Source organism: Copadichromis virginalis, linkage group LG18, assembly GCF_057382275.1.
Source record: "Copadichromis virginalis isolate Kocher_CV1m ecotype Utaka linkage group LG18, C_Virginalis_male_GT1.1, whole genome shotgun sequence".
In the NCBI taxonomy this organism is placed as follows: Eukaryota; Metazoa; Chordata; class Actinopteri; order Cichliformes; family Cichlidae; genus Copadichromis; species Copadichromis virginalis.
In genome coordinates, this window is record NC_140635.1 from 15,133,734 (window position 1) to 15,149,314 (window position 15,581).

Consider the following 15,581-nt stretch of genomic DNA (forward strand, 5'->3'; position numbering starts at 1 on the left):
AGGAGGACAGCTGAGATTAAAACTATATTTTTGAAAAGAGCAAACAAAGTTACGATGCTTTAGCAGCAGCAGCACTGTGTCATGACATCCTGACAGAGACACTCTACAATACTACTTTACATGATGTGACTGTCACTGTCATTATTCTTCCTTTCAGTGATTCTTTTCAATCTAACTAATGTATTTACAAGAATCCTAAGCATAAGCAAACCCATGATAAATCAGGAACTGTATTCATATTGATTCCAAGGGCTATTTCAGCAGCTTAACCAATGTTTAAGTCAACCTTAATACATGCTTCACTCACCAGTTAACTCCATCAGCCTCCACCCAGGCAAACCTATACTCATTGATCCTCAGCATCAGCTGGAGGCACCCAGCTACACACTGGACATACTGAGAGCTCTGCAAAAGACAGTGGCAAACATTTACTTAAACATGAACTAAAGCCTTAGCAGTGAAACCAGGAGAAAAAAAAAACAAAATGTTAGAAAGTCAAACACATTTAGTGCAGCTCTGAAACATGAAGAAGTTGATGATCAGGGACAGCACATTGAGAAAAAAAACAAAAAAAAAAAACAAACACTCCAAACTTTGCATTACAGTCACCTTTCAAACCCCAGGCATCGCACATGCAGTCTTTTCATATGAGTCCATCAACACATGCTAGATCACACACCAAAAGTACAATACAGAGCAGCAGGAGGGAAAACGCTCATCACACCTAAGCAGAATAATGTAAATTGAGATTAGAGTGGAAGAAGCTGAGAGGAGAGAACTGATCACATTAATCTGTTATTTTAAAGAGGTTGGGTAGAAGCAAAGAAGTCCAGCGAGAGAAACAGGCAGCAGTGAAGAGAGAAGGAGCGGGGGTTACCTGGCTGAAAATGCAGAGAAAAGATGACGATCAATTGTTAGATAGCCATGTACATATTTCTGAGCATACTTATCAGAGTAATTATATACAGTGGGGCAAAAAAGTATTTAGTCAGCCACCGATTGTGCAAGTTCCCCCACCTAAAATGATGACAGAGGTCAGTAATTTGCACCAGAGGTACACTTCAACTGTGAGAGACAGAATGTGAAAAAAAAAATCCATGAATTCACATGGTAGGATTTGTAAAGAATTTATTCGTAAATCAGGGTGGAAAATAAGTATTTGGTCAATAACAAAAATACAACTCAATACTTTGTAACATAACCTTTGTTGGCAATAACAGAGGTCAAACGTTTACTATAGGTCTTTACCAGGTTTGCACACACAGTAGCTGGTATTTTGGCCCATTCCTCCATGCAGATCTTCTCGAGAGCAGTGATGTTTTGGGGCTGTCGCCGAGCAACACGGACTTTCAACTCCCGCCACAGATTTTCTATGGGGTTGAGGTCTGGAGAATGGCTAGGCCACTCCAGGACTTTCAAATGCTTCTTACGGAGCCACTCCTTTGTTGCCCGGGCGGTGTGTTTTGGATCATTGTCATGTTGGAAGACCCAGCCTCGTTTCATCTTCAAAGTTCTCACTGATGGAAGGAGGTTCTGGCTCAGAATCTCACGATACATGGCCCCATTCATTCTGTCCTTAACACGGATCAGTCGTCCTGTCCCCTTGGCAGAAAAACAACCCCATAGCATGATGTTTCCACCCCCATGCTTCACAGTAGGTATGGTGTTCTTGGGATGCAACTCAGTATTCTTCTTCCTCCAAACACGACGAGTTGAGTTTATACCAAAAAGTTCTACTTTGGTTTCATCTGACCACATGACATTCTCCCAATCCTCTGCTGTATCATCCATGTGCTCTCTGGCAAACTTCAGACGGGCCTGGACATGCACTGGCTTCAGCAGCGGAACACGTCTGGCACTGCGGGATTTGATTCCCTGCCGTTGTAGTGTGTTACTGATGGTGACCTTTGTTACTTTGGTCCCAGCTCTCTGCAGGTCATTCACCAGGTCCCCCCGTGTGGTTCTGGGATCTTTGCTCACCGTTCTCATGATCATTTTGCGTGCAATAATCCTTTCTGTCATCGTTGTATTTTTACTCAGTTGTATATAGTATTTGTATTTGTATTCTATTTTTATCTTATTGTATATTTATTTTATTTTATTCTACTGTATATAGTATTTTATTTTATTCTATTCTGTACAGTTGTGTACTGTATTTATTCTTATTGTATTCTAATTTTTGCCTCATAACTTTTGCACTGTCCACTTCCTGCTGTGACAAAACAAATTTCCCACATGTGGGACTAATAAAGGTTATCTTATCTTATCTTATTTCGACCCCACGGGATGAGATCTTGCGTGGAGCCCCAGATCGAGGGAGATTATCAGTGGTCTTGTATGTCTTCCATTTTCTGATGATTGCTCCCACAGTTGATTTTTTCACACCAAGCTGCTTGCCTATTGTAGATTCACTCTTCCCAGTCTGGTGCAGGTCTACAATACTTTTCCTGGTGTCCTTCGAAAGCTCTTTGGTCTTGGCCATGGCGGAGTTTGGAGTCTGACTGTTTGAGGCTGTGGACAGGTGTCTTTTATACAGATGATGAGTTCAAACAGGTGCCATTTATACAGGTAACGAGTGGGGGACAGAAAAGCTTCTTACAGAAGACGTTACAGGTCTGTGAGAGCCAGAGATTTTCCTTGTTTGAGGTGACCAAATACTTATTTTCCACCCTAATTTATGAATAAATTCTTTACAAATCCTACCATGTGGATTCATGGATTTTTTTTTCCACATTCTGTCTCTCACAGTTGAAGTGTACCTCTGGTGCAAATTACTGACCTCTGTCATCATTTTAAGTGGGGGAACTTGCACAATCGGTGGCTGACTAAATACTTTTTTGCCCCACTGTATTGTATTAAAGATATGAGATATAAAATGGTAGGATGCTGCTGCTGTGCAAATGCTTTTTATATTTTTTCCTTTTTTATTTCAATGTTCAGGGAAAGATGTTTGTCATGCGCTTTCTGTTTTAAAGAGAACTAGCTTACAGCATGCAATTTTCAATTAAACAGTTAAAAGCAAACAGTGGCAGCAAACACCATGCCGTCTAAATGGAGAATTCTTTCTAAAAGCGTCTCATCAGCTGACTCATTTCTCCAACCATCTGGAATTAATAATGAAGATCTTGAATGCAGGAAGAAGATGGGGCAGAAACGGGGAGGAGAGAAAAGATGTGAAAGTCCAGTGACAGCTGACAGATGCCAGCTTGCACAAACCCAGCATTTTGGTTTCTTTAAACTCTTTGTATGGGAAGCGCCAGGATGGTTGAAGCTGCACTTCACTCATACTCACTTCACTGGGAGAAATAGTTCCTGCTCCAATGCTTGTTTCAGGACCTGTACCGTGTAGATTCTAATGAGAAATAAACAAAAGAAAGAGGTGCAAAATTGTTCAAAGGGATTCACTTCAAGCCAAGGTACAGAGGCAGTGGACTCTACACGGTATGTAATTCAGGGACAGCAGGTGCTCACTGATTGGTTGCCTGGGTGCTGAGGGGGAAAGGAACATCAAATGCAATTTCAGGAAGCAGTTTAAAAAAAACTTGCAAAGACAGAAAGTGTTAAAAATAAGAACAGTCACAAAACCATGCTGTTGTCAAAAGTTGGATATCTATAAAATCTGAAGACAACTTTGGGGCTATGCTGGAAATACTGGCATACAATGGAGAAACTAGATGTCGTTTTATCAGCCTATTCTTTATTGCATACATCTGCCAAAGCATCGCTAGCACCTACAGAGCATCTGTCAATGGAAAAATCTCAAGGTCTGACAAGCCTGTTCAAACCCAATATGAATACATTATATTTCAAACAAGGCTTCCACTGTGAGCCCAAAACCTGAATAAAATGCTGACAAAATGAATAGGTGGAAATTATGAATTACCTTGGCTTTTTAGAGAGTTACACTCTGGAAAAAGGGAGTAAATTAAACCCCACCGGTGAAAGAGGAGCCCAGTGTCTCGAGAAGCTGAGAGCCAATATCTGAGATGTTAATAACCCATGAAATGATTCAGGAAAAAAAAAAGTTGGAACCATTTCATGCAGCTCCAAAAATTGATTTGAACACTAATGTTCAAACTGAACCAAATCGAAGAGTGCAAATGAAATGGATCTTTACTAACCAGCATTATGAAATGTAATTTGTGCAATGATTTAAATGATCTTGCAATATTCATAGTGAAAATGAATGTTAATGAGAATAAATGTACTGTTTTAGTCACGTTCATGGTGTTTCTTAACTTTAAACATCAAGCAACCTTACTATATATACTACTACCAATACCAGCAATTATACATACACGCAACAAAGAGACAATTAACTGTACAATAGTGTAGCACAAAAATTAAATGCTTAAAAGGTTCTTTCTCCACAAGCAGTTAATCACAATCTATGTGACCTTAAAAACTGAAAACAGCTTTAAAACTCAGATTTAGAAACTATTTTAACATTATATTTTTTGCAAACAATTACGCTTCATTTACCTGTGAGCTGAGTTGACTCTTGATCCAGTTGAAGTAGTAGTTCAGATCACTTCCTTCCATCAGATCGCGGCCCCAGGCAGCCAGCTTAGCGATGATCCTCGCCGCCTATTAAATGAAGGAGGATATTTTACATCCATATAATATAATAAAATCCAATCCAATCCAATAAAATATAAAGTACTGACAGATCACGGTGTATGTAATGTAAAATATGCTATTTGTTATATTACTGTCATACCAATATACAGGGAGTGCAGAATTATTAGGCAAGTTGTATTTTTGAGGAATAATTTTATTATTGAACAACAACCATGTTCTCAATGAACCCAAAAAACTCATTAATATCAAAGCTGAATGTTTTTGGAAGTAGTTTTTAGTTTGTTTTTAGTTTTAGCTATTTTAGGGGGATATCTGTGTGTGCAGGTGACTATTACTGTGCATAATTATTAGGCAACTCAACAAAAAACTAATATATACCCATTTCAATTATTTATTTTTACCAGTGAAACCAATATAACATCTCCACATTCACAAATATACATTTCTGACATTCAAAAACAAAACAAAAACAAATCAGCGACCAATATAGCCACCTTTCTTTGCAAGGACACTCAAAAGCCTGCCATCCATGGATTCTGTCAGTGTTTTGATCTGTTCACCATCAACATTGCGTGCAGCAGCAACCACAGCCTCCCAGACACTGTTCAGAGAGGTGTACTGTTTTCCCTCCTTGTAAATCTCACATTTGATGATGGACCACAGGTTCTCAATGGGGTTCAGATCAGGTGAACAAGGAGGCCATGTCATTAGTTTTTCTTCTTTTATACCCCTTCTTGCCAGCCACGCTGTGGAGTACTTGGACGCGTGTGATGGAGCATTGTCCTGCATGAAAATCATGTTTTTCTTGAAGGATGCAGACTTCTTCCTGTACCACTGCTTGAAGAAGGTGTCTTCCAGAAACTGGCAGTAGGACTGGGAGTTGAGCTTGACTCCATCCTCAACCCGAAAAGGCCCCACAAGCTCATCTTTGATGATACCAGCCCAAACCAGTACTCCACCTCCACCTTGCTGGCGTCTGAGTCGGACTGGATCTCTCTGCCCTTTACCAATCCAGCCACGGGCCCATCCATCTGGCCCATCAAGACTCACTCTCATTTCATCAGTCCATAAAACCTTAGAAAAACCAGTCTTGAGATATTTCTTGGCCCAGTCTTGATGTTTCAGCTTGTGTGTCTTGTTCAGTGGTGGTCGTCTTTCAGCCTTTCTTACCTTGGCCCTGTCTCTGAGTATTGCACACCTTGTGCTTTTGGGCACTCCAGTGATGTTGCAGCTCTGAAATATGGCCAAACTGGTGGCAAGTGGCATCTTGCCACCAGTATACACACACACACACATATATATATATATATATATATATATATATATATATATATATATATATATATATATATATATATATATATAGCTGATGGAGTTCAAACAATCAGGCTATAGCGCTTTGGGGTCCTTAGGGACTAATAAAGCGCTATACAAATACAGGCCATTTACCAGTTTACAATGATCGAGGCCACAGCTACTGACTCATAAACAATTTCAGCTTGGTAAGTGTTCTGTGATGAGACAGAAACAATTTCAGTTCTCCAATTTCCTCTTGGCCAGGAGAGAAACGTCAAGCCTGTAATTTAAAAACAAGACTCAGCATGACAGTTTGATTGAGTTAAGTGCTGTGTCATAGACTTGGGGTCACATTAAGCCCACCTGCTGGATGCCATCTGGCTGGTATTCTTAATTAAGCTTTGCCCTATCATAGTACTCAGTTTGTCATTAGGTGGCCATTCTTTATTAGAAAAGAGTGGCAGCGAGAAGTCATTACATTTAATTGCCTGTTTTTAAGGAAAACGTGGAAGGTTGCTTTGTGAGGAATTATTGATGCCTTGCCATGATTAGAAACAGAGACATCTATGAAAAATGTATGGCTCTAAAAATATAATAGAATATACCAGCTAATTTAGAGTATTCTATTAAGTACACTATGATCCTGCTTTCCAAGACCACAAATGTTTTTCCGCCTGGGCCACCGTCCACTGTGAACACATGCACAATTTACAAAAATTGTCTGGATGTGACTTGTTCTGTTTCTAACTCACCATGTGGACAGTAAAGAGATCCTGACGATTCAGCATTGGAAGGAAGTAGGACCAGGCGGTGTTTTTTGTCTTTTTGGCATAGTCGAAGAAGATGTTCACCCTCTGATGGTTCTCCTGCGAGACAATAAAAATAAAACTTAATTGGATGAGCTCTTGGGTTGTGCACATGAATACTAAACAACTGACTGCCTGACAGACAATCTATTTTATAGGAACACAATATTTTGAAGAAAATTATCTAATGTTAATAGAAACGTGATTGTCCCGATGGCTAATGCCATTATTAAAGGTTTAATCAGTTTTCTCCAGTTATCGCTGTAGCTGCTGAGATTTTAGTATTAGACACCTATTTTCCAGGAATGCTGCAGAACCCCTGAGATTTCAATCACAACTCTCATCAGCCAAGCCTCCAAATATACCACTTGTGTGTTTAAAGATGTAAATCTCTGTTTTCGTTTTCAATAATTACTAACCCACGCTTGAGTTGATTCTATAATCCAAGCACAAGGGGGACCTTTAATAGTTTTATTTTAGCTTTTCTAGAAACTTAGCTAAGAGTGCTTCGAAAACCTAAATCACAAGTCTGTCTATGTGAGGGTAAAGCAATGTGACCTGTGAACCATTCACACCCTCTATATAAAGAGCATGAATCTCAGTATCTTTGTTTACATATATATAGATAGTAGGTTTGTACATGCATATTCCATTTGTCCCAGGTCAGTGGTTCTGTCTGTGTACCTGCAAGGTGTCATCAATCAGAGTCAGGATGTACTGGACCGTCTGCTCTTTGGAGATGTGAGCCATCAGGTTTAGAAAGGTCTTTGCACACTGGGCAAAAACAGAAAAAAAGCACATATGTATTTTAAAAATTCTGCACTGAACCTCTGAAGAGATTCAAGCTCAGATAAACATAATGCAAAGCAGTGTGTCTGAAATAGATTGGTAGGAATTCAATTCACAGCAAGCTGCGATCTTACAGATAACAGAACAACACAAGCAAACACAAGAGCTGGTGCTGTCTTGTTAGTGATGGACACAGGCAGAAAATTTTTTATTTTTTTTTTAAAAACAGGAAGTTGTCACATCAACAGTGATTAAAAAAAGACATGTAACTTCAGTAAAATTGCACAACTATGAAATGCTACAAAAAACTTTCAAGATTGCACGGTAAATGCTAAATTAGCACAGTGTTCAGCTGTCCAACTGCTTATGAAGGGAGATGATTAATGTTCATTGTTTTGATGTAATGCCCTCATTTATCTGAAATGGCATAACTAAGACTCCTCACTGTGACTGGTTTTTGCTTAATCTATAAGGCTGAAAATTTAATTTGTAAAAATGTGTACACACACACACACACACACACACACACACACACACACACACAGGAAAATATTTAGTATACACATCCAGAAATGCATACACTATTATATATTGTACATATATTTATTAGTTTCAGGTTGGCCATTCTTGTATTTTGCTCGTTTGTGTTGTTGTGTTTGCACATCTCTGTTGCTTGTGGGGCTCGCACACAAGAATTTCACTCGCATGTGCTGTGCCAGTGTGCCTGCACATGTGATGTGACAATAAAAAGTGATTTGAGTGATTTTGATTTGATTTGAAAACATCTAAAAGAGGTGGTATGAATTCCCTGAATGTTAACACTGATGAAGCACATAAAATGAACAGACAGTAGAAAAGGACTCTATACCTGATGCCCCTCATTGGTCAGAATGACTTGTTTCTGATCAGAGCTGGCCACCTCAAACTTCTTGATGAATTCACAGTCCTCTGTTGAGATCATTTGACTCCTAAAAAAATCATGACATGATTTCCACATTAATACAAAGCTAAAATTGGACAAATGCAGTACTCCTAATAATTTGCAGTCTGGCTTTTGTAGAGCTCATTCCACCGAAACAGCTCTTCTCCTTATTGTTTCTGTTATATCTGCTCCCTCTTCAGCACATTTTGAGCACTTTTAAGGACTTTTCTTTAAGGACTTTTCTTATCACTGCTACACACATATGTTTTCAGTATTTCTTTTTATCCCCAAGAGGTTTCTAAGATTCAGATCACGCATGGGGGCTTAGACTCTATTAAAAGTTGGATGGCTGACAATATTCTCCAACTTAATAATAAAAAATCCTTGTTTGCGCCTCTGAGATTTGAGACTAAAGTAATGGAAATTCTAGGTCCTCTTTCTATATCTTCTATCAGGAACCTGATAACACAACCTATAACTTTTGACTCAACTTTCACTCTGGATGCTCAAATTATACCTCTGGTTTGATCTTGGTTTTACCGGTTAAGAAATATTGCCAAAATTAGGGATGGGTATCGTTTAGGTTTTATCCGATACCGGTGCCAAATCGGTACTTTTGAAACGGTGCCGGTGCTCAAACGGTGCTCAAACCGGTGCTTAAAGAATGGAGAACACAAAATTGGTCCAAAAACCTCTCATGTTCAGCTGTTTTTTGTAAAAATATAACAATGTTAGCCTTTTCTGCAGCTATGGGGCATATATGGTATCACTCTTGGCTGGAAGCAGTGCTTAAACAATGGAAAAAACACAAACTTTGTCCTAAACCTCTCATGTTTAACTGTTTTCCACTTTTTCTTTGGTCATTTTAGCCTTTTTAGCCAGGGTGAAGGGAGTATCTGCCATCAAACAAGAGGACAGCCGCATGTAGCTATGATGATGTTTGCTAGTTCACCTTACATGCATTAATGTAATAACGTGGTTAGCCTACTCAACGTAAATTAGCTACTCACGCAGAAAAGAACGGCTGCTGCTGCCACCATCATCCGTCATCATTTCTGCTACACTGGCAGGGCTAGGGGCCAGGACTCTCCTCTTCGTGTTTTTGGGGGATGTTGCATAACAGGCAACCCACCCGCAGTAGATGTGCTCGGTGTGAGGTCTCGCAGCAAGCTATCAAATACGGCGCATTTCTGGGCTTTTAAAAAAAACGCTACGCGTCGCCAGGTGTTTCATCGGATTTGAGGTGTTACCTCCTTTGACAGTATCACAGTATCAGCTTAAAGCACTTGTTGCAGGCTGCTGAGTTTGCATATTTTGCTATGAAGTACAGCCAGACTTTTGACCGCTTCGCCTTGGACATTTTTAATCTGTAGCTCTGCTCTAACAGAACGTACGTACCTGGCCCCGCCTACGATCCTCGGAAACGTAAAATGATTGGCTAGAATCTAAAGTGTATCACAGCTCAGGAAAAAAAAGCACCGAAATAAAGCACCGAAATGTGCGCTGCTTTTCGGTCTGGTTACTACCGTTTATGTCAGGACACCGGTACCCATCCCTAGCCAAAATGCCTTTATATCATCAAATCTGGACTACTGTAATCTATTATTTAATTCTAATTGTTTTATTCTAAGCGCTCACATGTAAAACCATTACTGATTCCACTGCACTGGCTTCACATTAACTTTAGAGTCTACTTTAATATTCCTGCTCTGACTTTTAGAGCTCTGCATGGACAGGCAGCAGTGTACATCAATGAACGTTTACATCCATACCACCCCAGCAGGTCCCTAAGGTCATATGATCAGGGCCCGCTGGCTGTGCATCACACAAGGCTGAAAATTAAAGGAGACAAGACCTTTTGCAACAGTTGCCCCAGACTCTGGAACGTTCTCCCACTGAGCCTGAGATTTGTGGACTTTTTGTGGATTTTTTAAGTTCTAGCATTTGTGTTTTGAAATAATTTATGATATTTATCTTGAAAGTTATATTTTAATTAGCGCTGTCAACGTTAATCTCATTAAAATGACGTTAACGCCATAACCACATTAACGCAGCAAATCTCCGTTATGCTAACTGCGCTAACACTGTGCAGCCCCTAGGCACGGGGCGATTGCTAACTGAGATTTGCCGTGTTAATGCGGTTATGGCGTTAACGTCATTTTAACAAGATTAACGCTGACAGCACTAATTTTTAACTCTAAATACATTTTTAATTACTTGGTACTGTAATGTGTGCAATGATTTGCTACACTCAAACAAAGACACTCACTGGAGGATTGGGATTTGCTCAGTCACTAACATGATCCTTTGAATTGCAAGGGGCAACGTAAACAATAATGTCAACTGACCACAATATACCACATTTCCTAGTCAAGACAAAGCACAGCAGGTTCTGTAACGGTAGATGTTGTAAAAACAGAACAAAACAAAAAACAAACAAACATGCCAATAGTGTGACCACACTTATTCAAAGCTGAATTAAATCTGAAGATTTTTTTATGAGTCACAAATCATCCCTTCTTTACTAACACATGCTTGTTAAAAAAGGAAGTATCACTCAAGACAATGAATCTCAGTCCAAGAAAAGGAGCTTAGCTATTTTAGATTACAGGACGTAGCCAGCACTAAGACCATTAAAGTATGCAGAAAAAAATAAATATTCATGAAGTGACAGCTCAGCTTAATAAGATTTTGACACACTAACTCTCAGGCAACATACACAACAACAACAAAAACAGAAACCTAGATTTAATTTCAGATATGTGGGGGCCACAAAGCAATATCGACAACTGGAGAAGATGAGACCAGGAAGCTAAACTTACACGTGAAAAACCTGCAGTCTACTGATAGCTACCATGAAAGTGGGTTATTTTTGTTTCCGATTTAGAACATGGTTACCCACTGTCTCAAAGCTGAGGCAACAGGGTTCAAATTCAATCTGGGGCCTTTCTGTGTGGAGTGAATGCTCTCCCCATCTCTGTGTGGGCTCACTCCAGGTAATCTTTCTTTCACTGTTCAAAGACACGCAGGGGGTTAGGTTACTTGGTGATTCTAAATTGTCTGTATGTGTGAATGTGATCATGAATGGTTGTCTATCTGTGTCAGTTACTGAACAGGCCAATCCCAGTGTTTGCGGGCTGCATTAATATGACATGCAAGGTTATGTCAGGTTACAACTGAATAACATTACATTTAAGGGTTTCAGAGGGGTTTACAGTCACGATGTACCCTACTTACAGCATAGATTTTCCATTAATGCAAAAAAATAAAAATAAAAATTATAAACAAACAGCAAAGAAAGAAAACCTTTGGATGTGGTGACAATGAAAGAGCAGAGAAATATATGTAATTGGTGAGAACAAAATACAAGACACGCCTTCCAATATAATTTAGCCCACTACAATGCAGATACCATAGCTCGAAAGAAGATACACATATAGTCAAACAAAATTATGATTTACAGTGTCTCCGAAAATCCAAATTGCATGCGATTTGTAAAAGAAGAATTCCTGACAGAACTGTTGTCTTGAATTACATTATTTTACATGTGTATATTACCATGAAGTACCGTTGTAATATGAACTTACTGAAGGTAGGACTGCCAGTTGACCTGATTGGCCCGAACCTCAGCTGCTTTTGCAGCAATGATGTTGGTTGGGACCGCAGCGTCCACAGCCCCGCGAATATCCATGTTGTATTAAATCCCTTACAGTATATGTCCGGATAGAGATCCAGCACCACCTTATGAGAAACAGATTCAAATTCAGTACAGTGACACCCCCCCTCCCCCCTTTCTTACCTACAAGCTGGAAAGTTGGAGAACCAAGAACAGAAACTACAACGCCTGGGTTTATGCTGTACTTGTTAATACTCAGTTAAGATGCTGTAATAGCTAACAGGGCTCGATATCTATTTATAAAGCTCTTAAGCGAGGGCGAAAGCTATTTTATAGCGTTATTCTTTCTTCGTGTGTGGATATATTAAACGTTTTCGTGCAGTTTTATTGTTTTAATTTAAATGGCTAAACGGAAAAACAAAACCAGCAGCAGCAGGTCAAGCTAGGCAACTAGCTTGCCCAATGTCACATCAAGTCATACATTTGTCTTCCTGAGAGCTGTGATAAAACAACTTATGACATAGCTTTTGGCACCAAGCTGTGCCTAAACTGTAGCCTAACACGGTTTGTACAAACAAATATGTCATTTATTAACGTCAAAGGCGACGCAAACATCGTTAGCTCAGAGCTAACCGATTGCAAAACAAGCTAAGAATGCTAAGATAAGCTAGCTGTGCTAATATAGCTTCAAAGCAATTCTGTAAAAAGCCCACATTATAACAGCTACACCGGAAGCAAGATTCATAAACACACTTTTTGCCCGCTAAAAACTTAATCGATGCGTCAACGAACAACAGAGTATAAACTCGGTTAAATTTCTTACCCAGCTTCTGAGCTATATGAATGAACAGCTGACTGACTACAACACAGCGTCACGATCCGTCATGTGACAGTCAGTCAGTCACATGCACGCACTTCAGTGTGAAGTGCGGTCTTCAGAGCGGAAGAGGGTCAGCTTTTGTATTTTTGGATTACCACATCACCTTAGTGTAACAGTTAGGGAGAACAAGATGTAAATAAATGCCAAATAAGAATTACCTATAAAAAACGAATACAGAAATCCAGAAAGTAGCTTTGTGTTTAATGCATACGTACATTAACTACTAACTACTACTATTAACTACTTTTCTTCCTACTTTATATATTTGTTGTAAGGCAGTGCTCGGGGGAAAAAATTATACTTTCTTTCTTACTGCGGTCGAAAGATGTAAATTTCTTTTTAGATTAGGAGTTTGTATTGAGACATATAGTGAGTTCTTTTTTTAATTTCCAAATTCAGCATATGTAAAGTATTTTAAATTACTTTCTCCCCAGTCATTATCATCAGTAATGTACTACCTACTTAATTACTTACCATTAATGCAACACTAACAACCCAGTAACATATGATACACTTTTGTTTTTCCTTATTGCAGTTTTGACTTAAGTGAGAAGTGGAGATTTGCACTGAAGGGAGGACCAATGAAAGTCAGTAGACAAAAGACAAAATGCATGTGTGCGAATCAGAGGGAGAAGAAAGAGAAGAAAGTTCAACATGCAAGGCGTATGGGAAATTAGATGAGGTAAATATTTGGGATCAACCATCCAAGTAAGTGCACGAGACAGGTGAAGAAGCATCTCTAGGCAAGGTGGAATGGGTGGAGATGAGTGGCAGAATGATTTATGACAAAAGGACAGCACCAAGAGTGTAAAGCAAGGTTTAAAAGTTGGTAGTGAGACTTGATAAGATGTAAGGTTTGGAGACAGATTTCCAATGGGAATGACCAGGATGGACACGAATAGAAATGAACACATTAGGGAGTCAGCTCAGGTTAAGTGGTTTGGAGACAAGGGTCAGGAGGCCAAGATGAGATGTTTTGCATGTTTGGACATGTGCTAAGGATGGATAGTGAATACACTGGACAAAGGATCCTGAATATGGAGCTGCCAGGCAGGAAGAAAAGAGGAAGACCACAGTAATGATTCATGGGCATAATCAAGTAGGACATGCAGGGATGGGCTCATAGAGGACGATGCTAGGGATAGGGTGAGATGGAGGCAGATGATCTGCTGTGGCAACCCCTTAACAGAGCAGAAGAAGAAGAAGACTTAAGTGTTATTATTAATGCACAACTTTCACTTTTAAAATACCATTAGTTACTCACAGTTAAGCAAATCCTGATCTTTACAGTAAAGATAAAATATTTCATTTAATATTCTTGCATATTGGTTTTAAATTACAAATGTCAACCCACTGCCATTTACCATGTGTTGATATGGGCCACTTAAAGAGTTTATTGTTCATTGCTTGAGCATGTTTTTTATGGCGTGGTCTGCTGGGGCGGCAGCATCTCTGCTGGGGACAGGAAGAGACTGAACAGGGTGATCCGAAGGGCCAGCTCTGTTCTAGGATGCCCTCTGTGGAGGTGGTGAGTGACAGGAGAACGGCGGCTAAGCTGTCATCCCTGTTGGACAACATCTCCCACCCCATGCAGCAGACTGTGACAGCACTGAGCAGCTCCTTCAGTGGGAGACTGCGGCACCCACGGTGTGGGACGGAGAGATTTCACAGGTCTTTCCTCCCCACTGCTGTCAGACTCCATAATAAAGACTTTAACTGATCAAGCACACACATCCATACATATGCAATAATACTAAGTGCAATAATCCTTTCTGTCATCGTTGTATTTTTACTCAGTTGTATATAGTATTTGTATTTGTATTCTATTTTTATCTTATTGTATATTTATTTTATTTTATTCTACTGTATATAGTATTTTATTTTATTCTATTCTGTACAGTTGTGTACTGTATTTATTCTTATTGTATTCTAATTTTTGCCTCATAACTTTTGCACTGTCCACTTCCTGCTGTGACAAAACAAATTTCCCACGTGTGGGACTAATAAAGGTTATCTTATCTTATCTTATCTTATGTTTTAACCTGTATTTCTTATTCAGTTTGCCATTGTATTGAGAGCTGTAGCCGAATTATTTATTCATTTATTCAAATTATTAACATATCAAGAAGATGTTCTATATCTGCCTATCTAAATAATTCAGGCACATGGTGGAAATTGGTGGCTCGTAAATAATTTATTACCCTAGTCAGTTGATAATATTTTGTCGTGGTTGCATTTATTACATTTCAGTTGACTAATGAAATCTAATAAACACAACCAAGACAAAGTTAAAAGCTTAAATATTAACACAAGAAAGTAGAATTTATAAATATAGACTGTAACATTTAAAATATTCCAGAGGATTGGAAATGAGAAGACACCAGCCAATCAATCACAATCAGCTTTGCTGTTGGCTGATGAGGTGTTTGAACTTTGTGGATTTGTGTGGATGACAGAGCACTAAAGTCAGATGAGAGCTCACACCAAAGACGTTAGATCTGTGTTGATCCATGCATGTCTGTAATAAGCACACAAGTATGACACATCAGAATCTTCTCAGTAAAACCCCTAATAAAAAGAGGCTGGCACCACTGTTGCCAGCAGATTGTATGCGTGCATATCAATAGCGTTAGACTTATTTTTGCTAAATGTTTCTTCTACAAGGTCCATTTAACAATTTCCATTGGAATA

At 39.2% G+C, this 15,581-nt stretch overlaps 1 protein-coding gene across 2 annotated transcripts in view; it reads right to left on the minus strand.

Annotated features, from left to right (window-relative positions):
- Positions 1–12,930, minus strand: part of atp6v1h (ATPase H+ transporting V1 subunit H) — a 33,308-nt gene extending 20,378 nt beyond the window's left edge. The window contains exons 1-8 of one of the 2 annotated variants that reach the window (XM_085438274.1): positions 12,834–12,930; positions 11,982–12,135; positions 8,341–8,440; positions 7,368–7,457; positions 6,630–6,743; positions 4,483–4,587; positions 3,293–3,352; positions 308–405 (exon numbers count right to left, since the gene is read on the minus strand). In XM_085438274.1, coding sequence (XP_085294400.1) covers positions 308–405; positions 3,293–3,352; positions 4,483–4,587; positions 6,630–6,743; positions 7,368–7,457; positions 8,341–8,440; positions 11,982–12,085 — 671 coding nt within the window. In that variant the 5' untranslated portion in view covers positions 12,086–12,135; positions 12,834–12,930. The remainder of the gene's footprint in view (positions 1–307; positions 406–3,292; positions 3,353–4,482; positions 4,588–6,629; positions 6,744–7,367; positions 7,458–8,340; positions 8,441–11,981; positions 12,136–12,833) is intronic. The other variant, XM_085438275.1, reaches the window with a different exon arrangement.
- Positions 12,931–15,581: the final 2,651 nt, after the last annotated feature.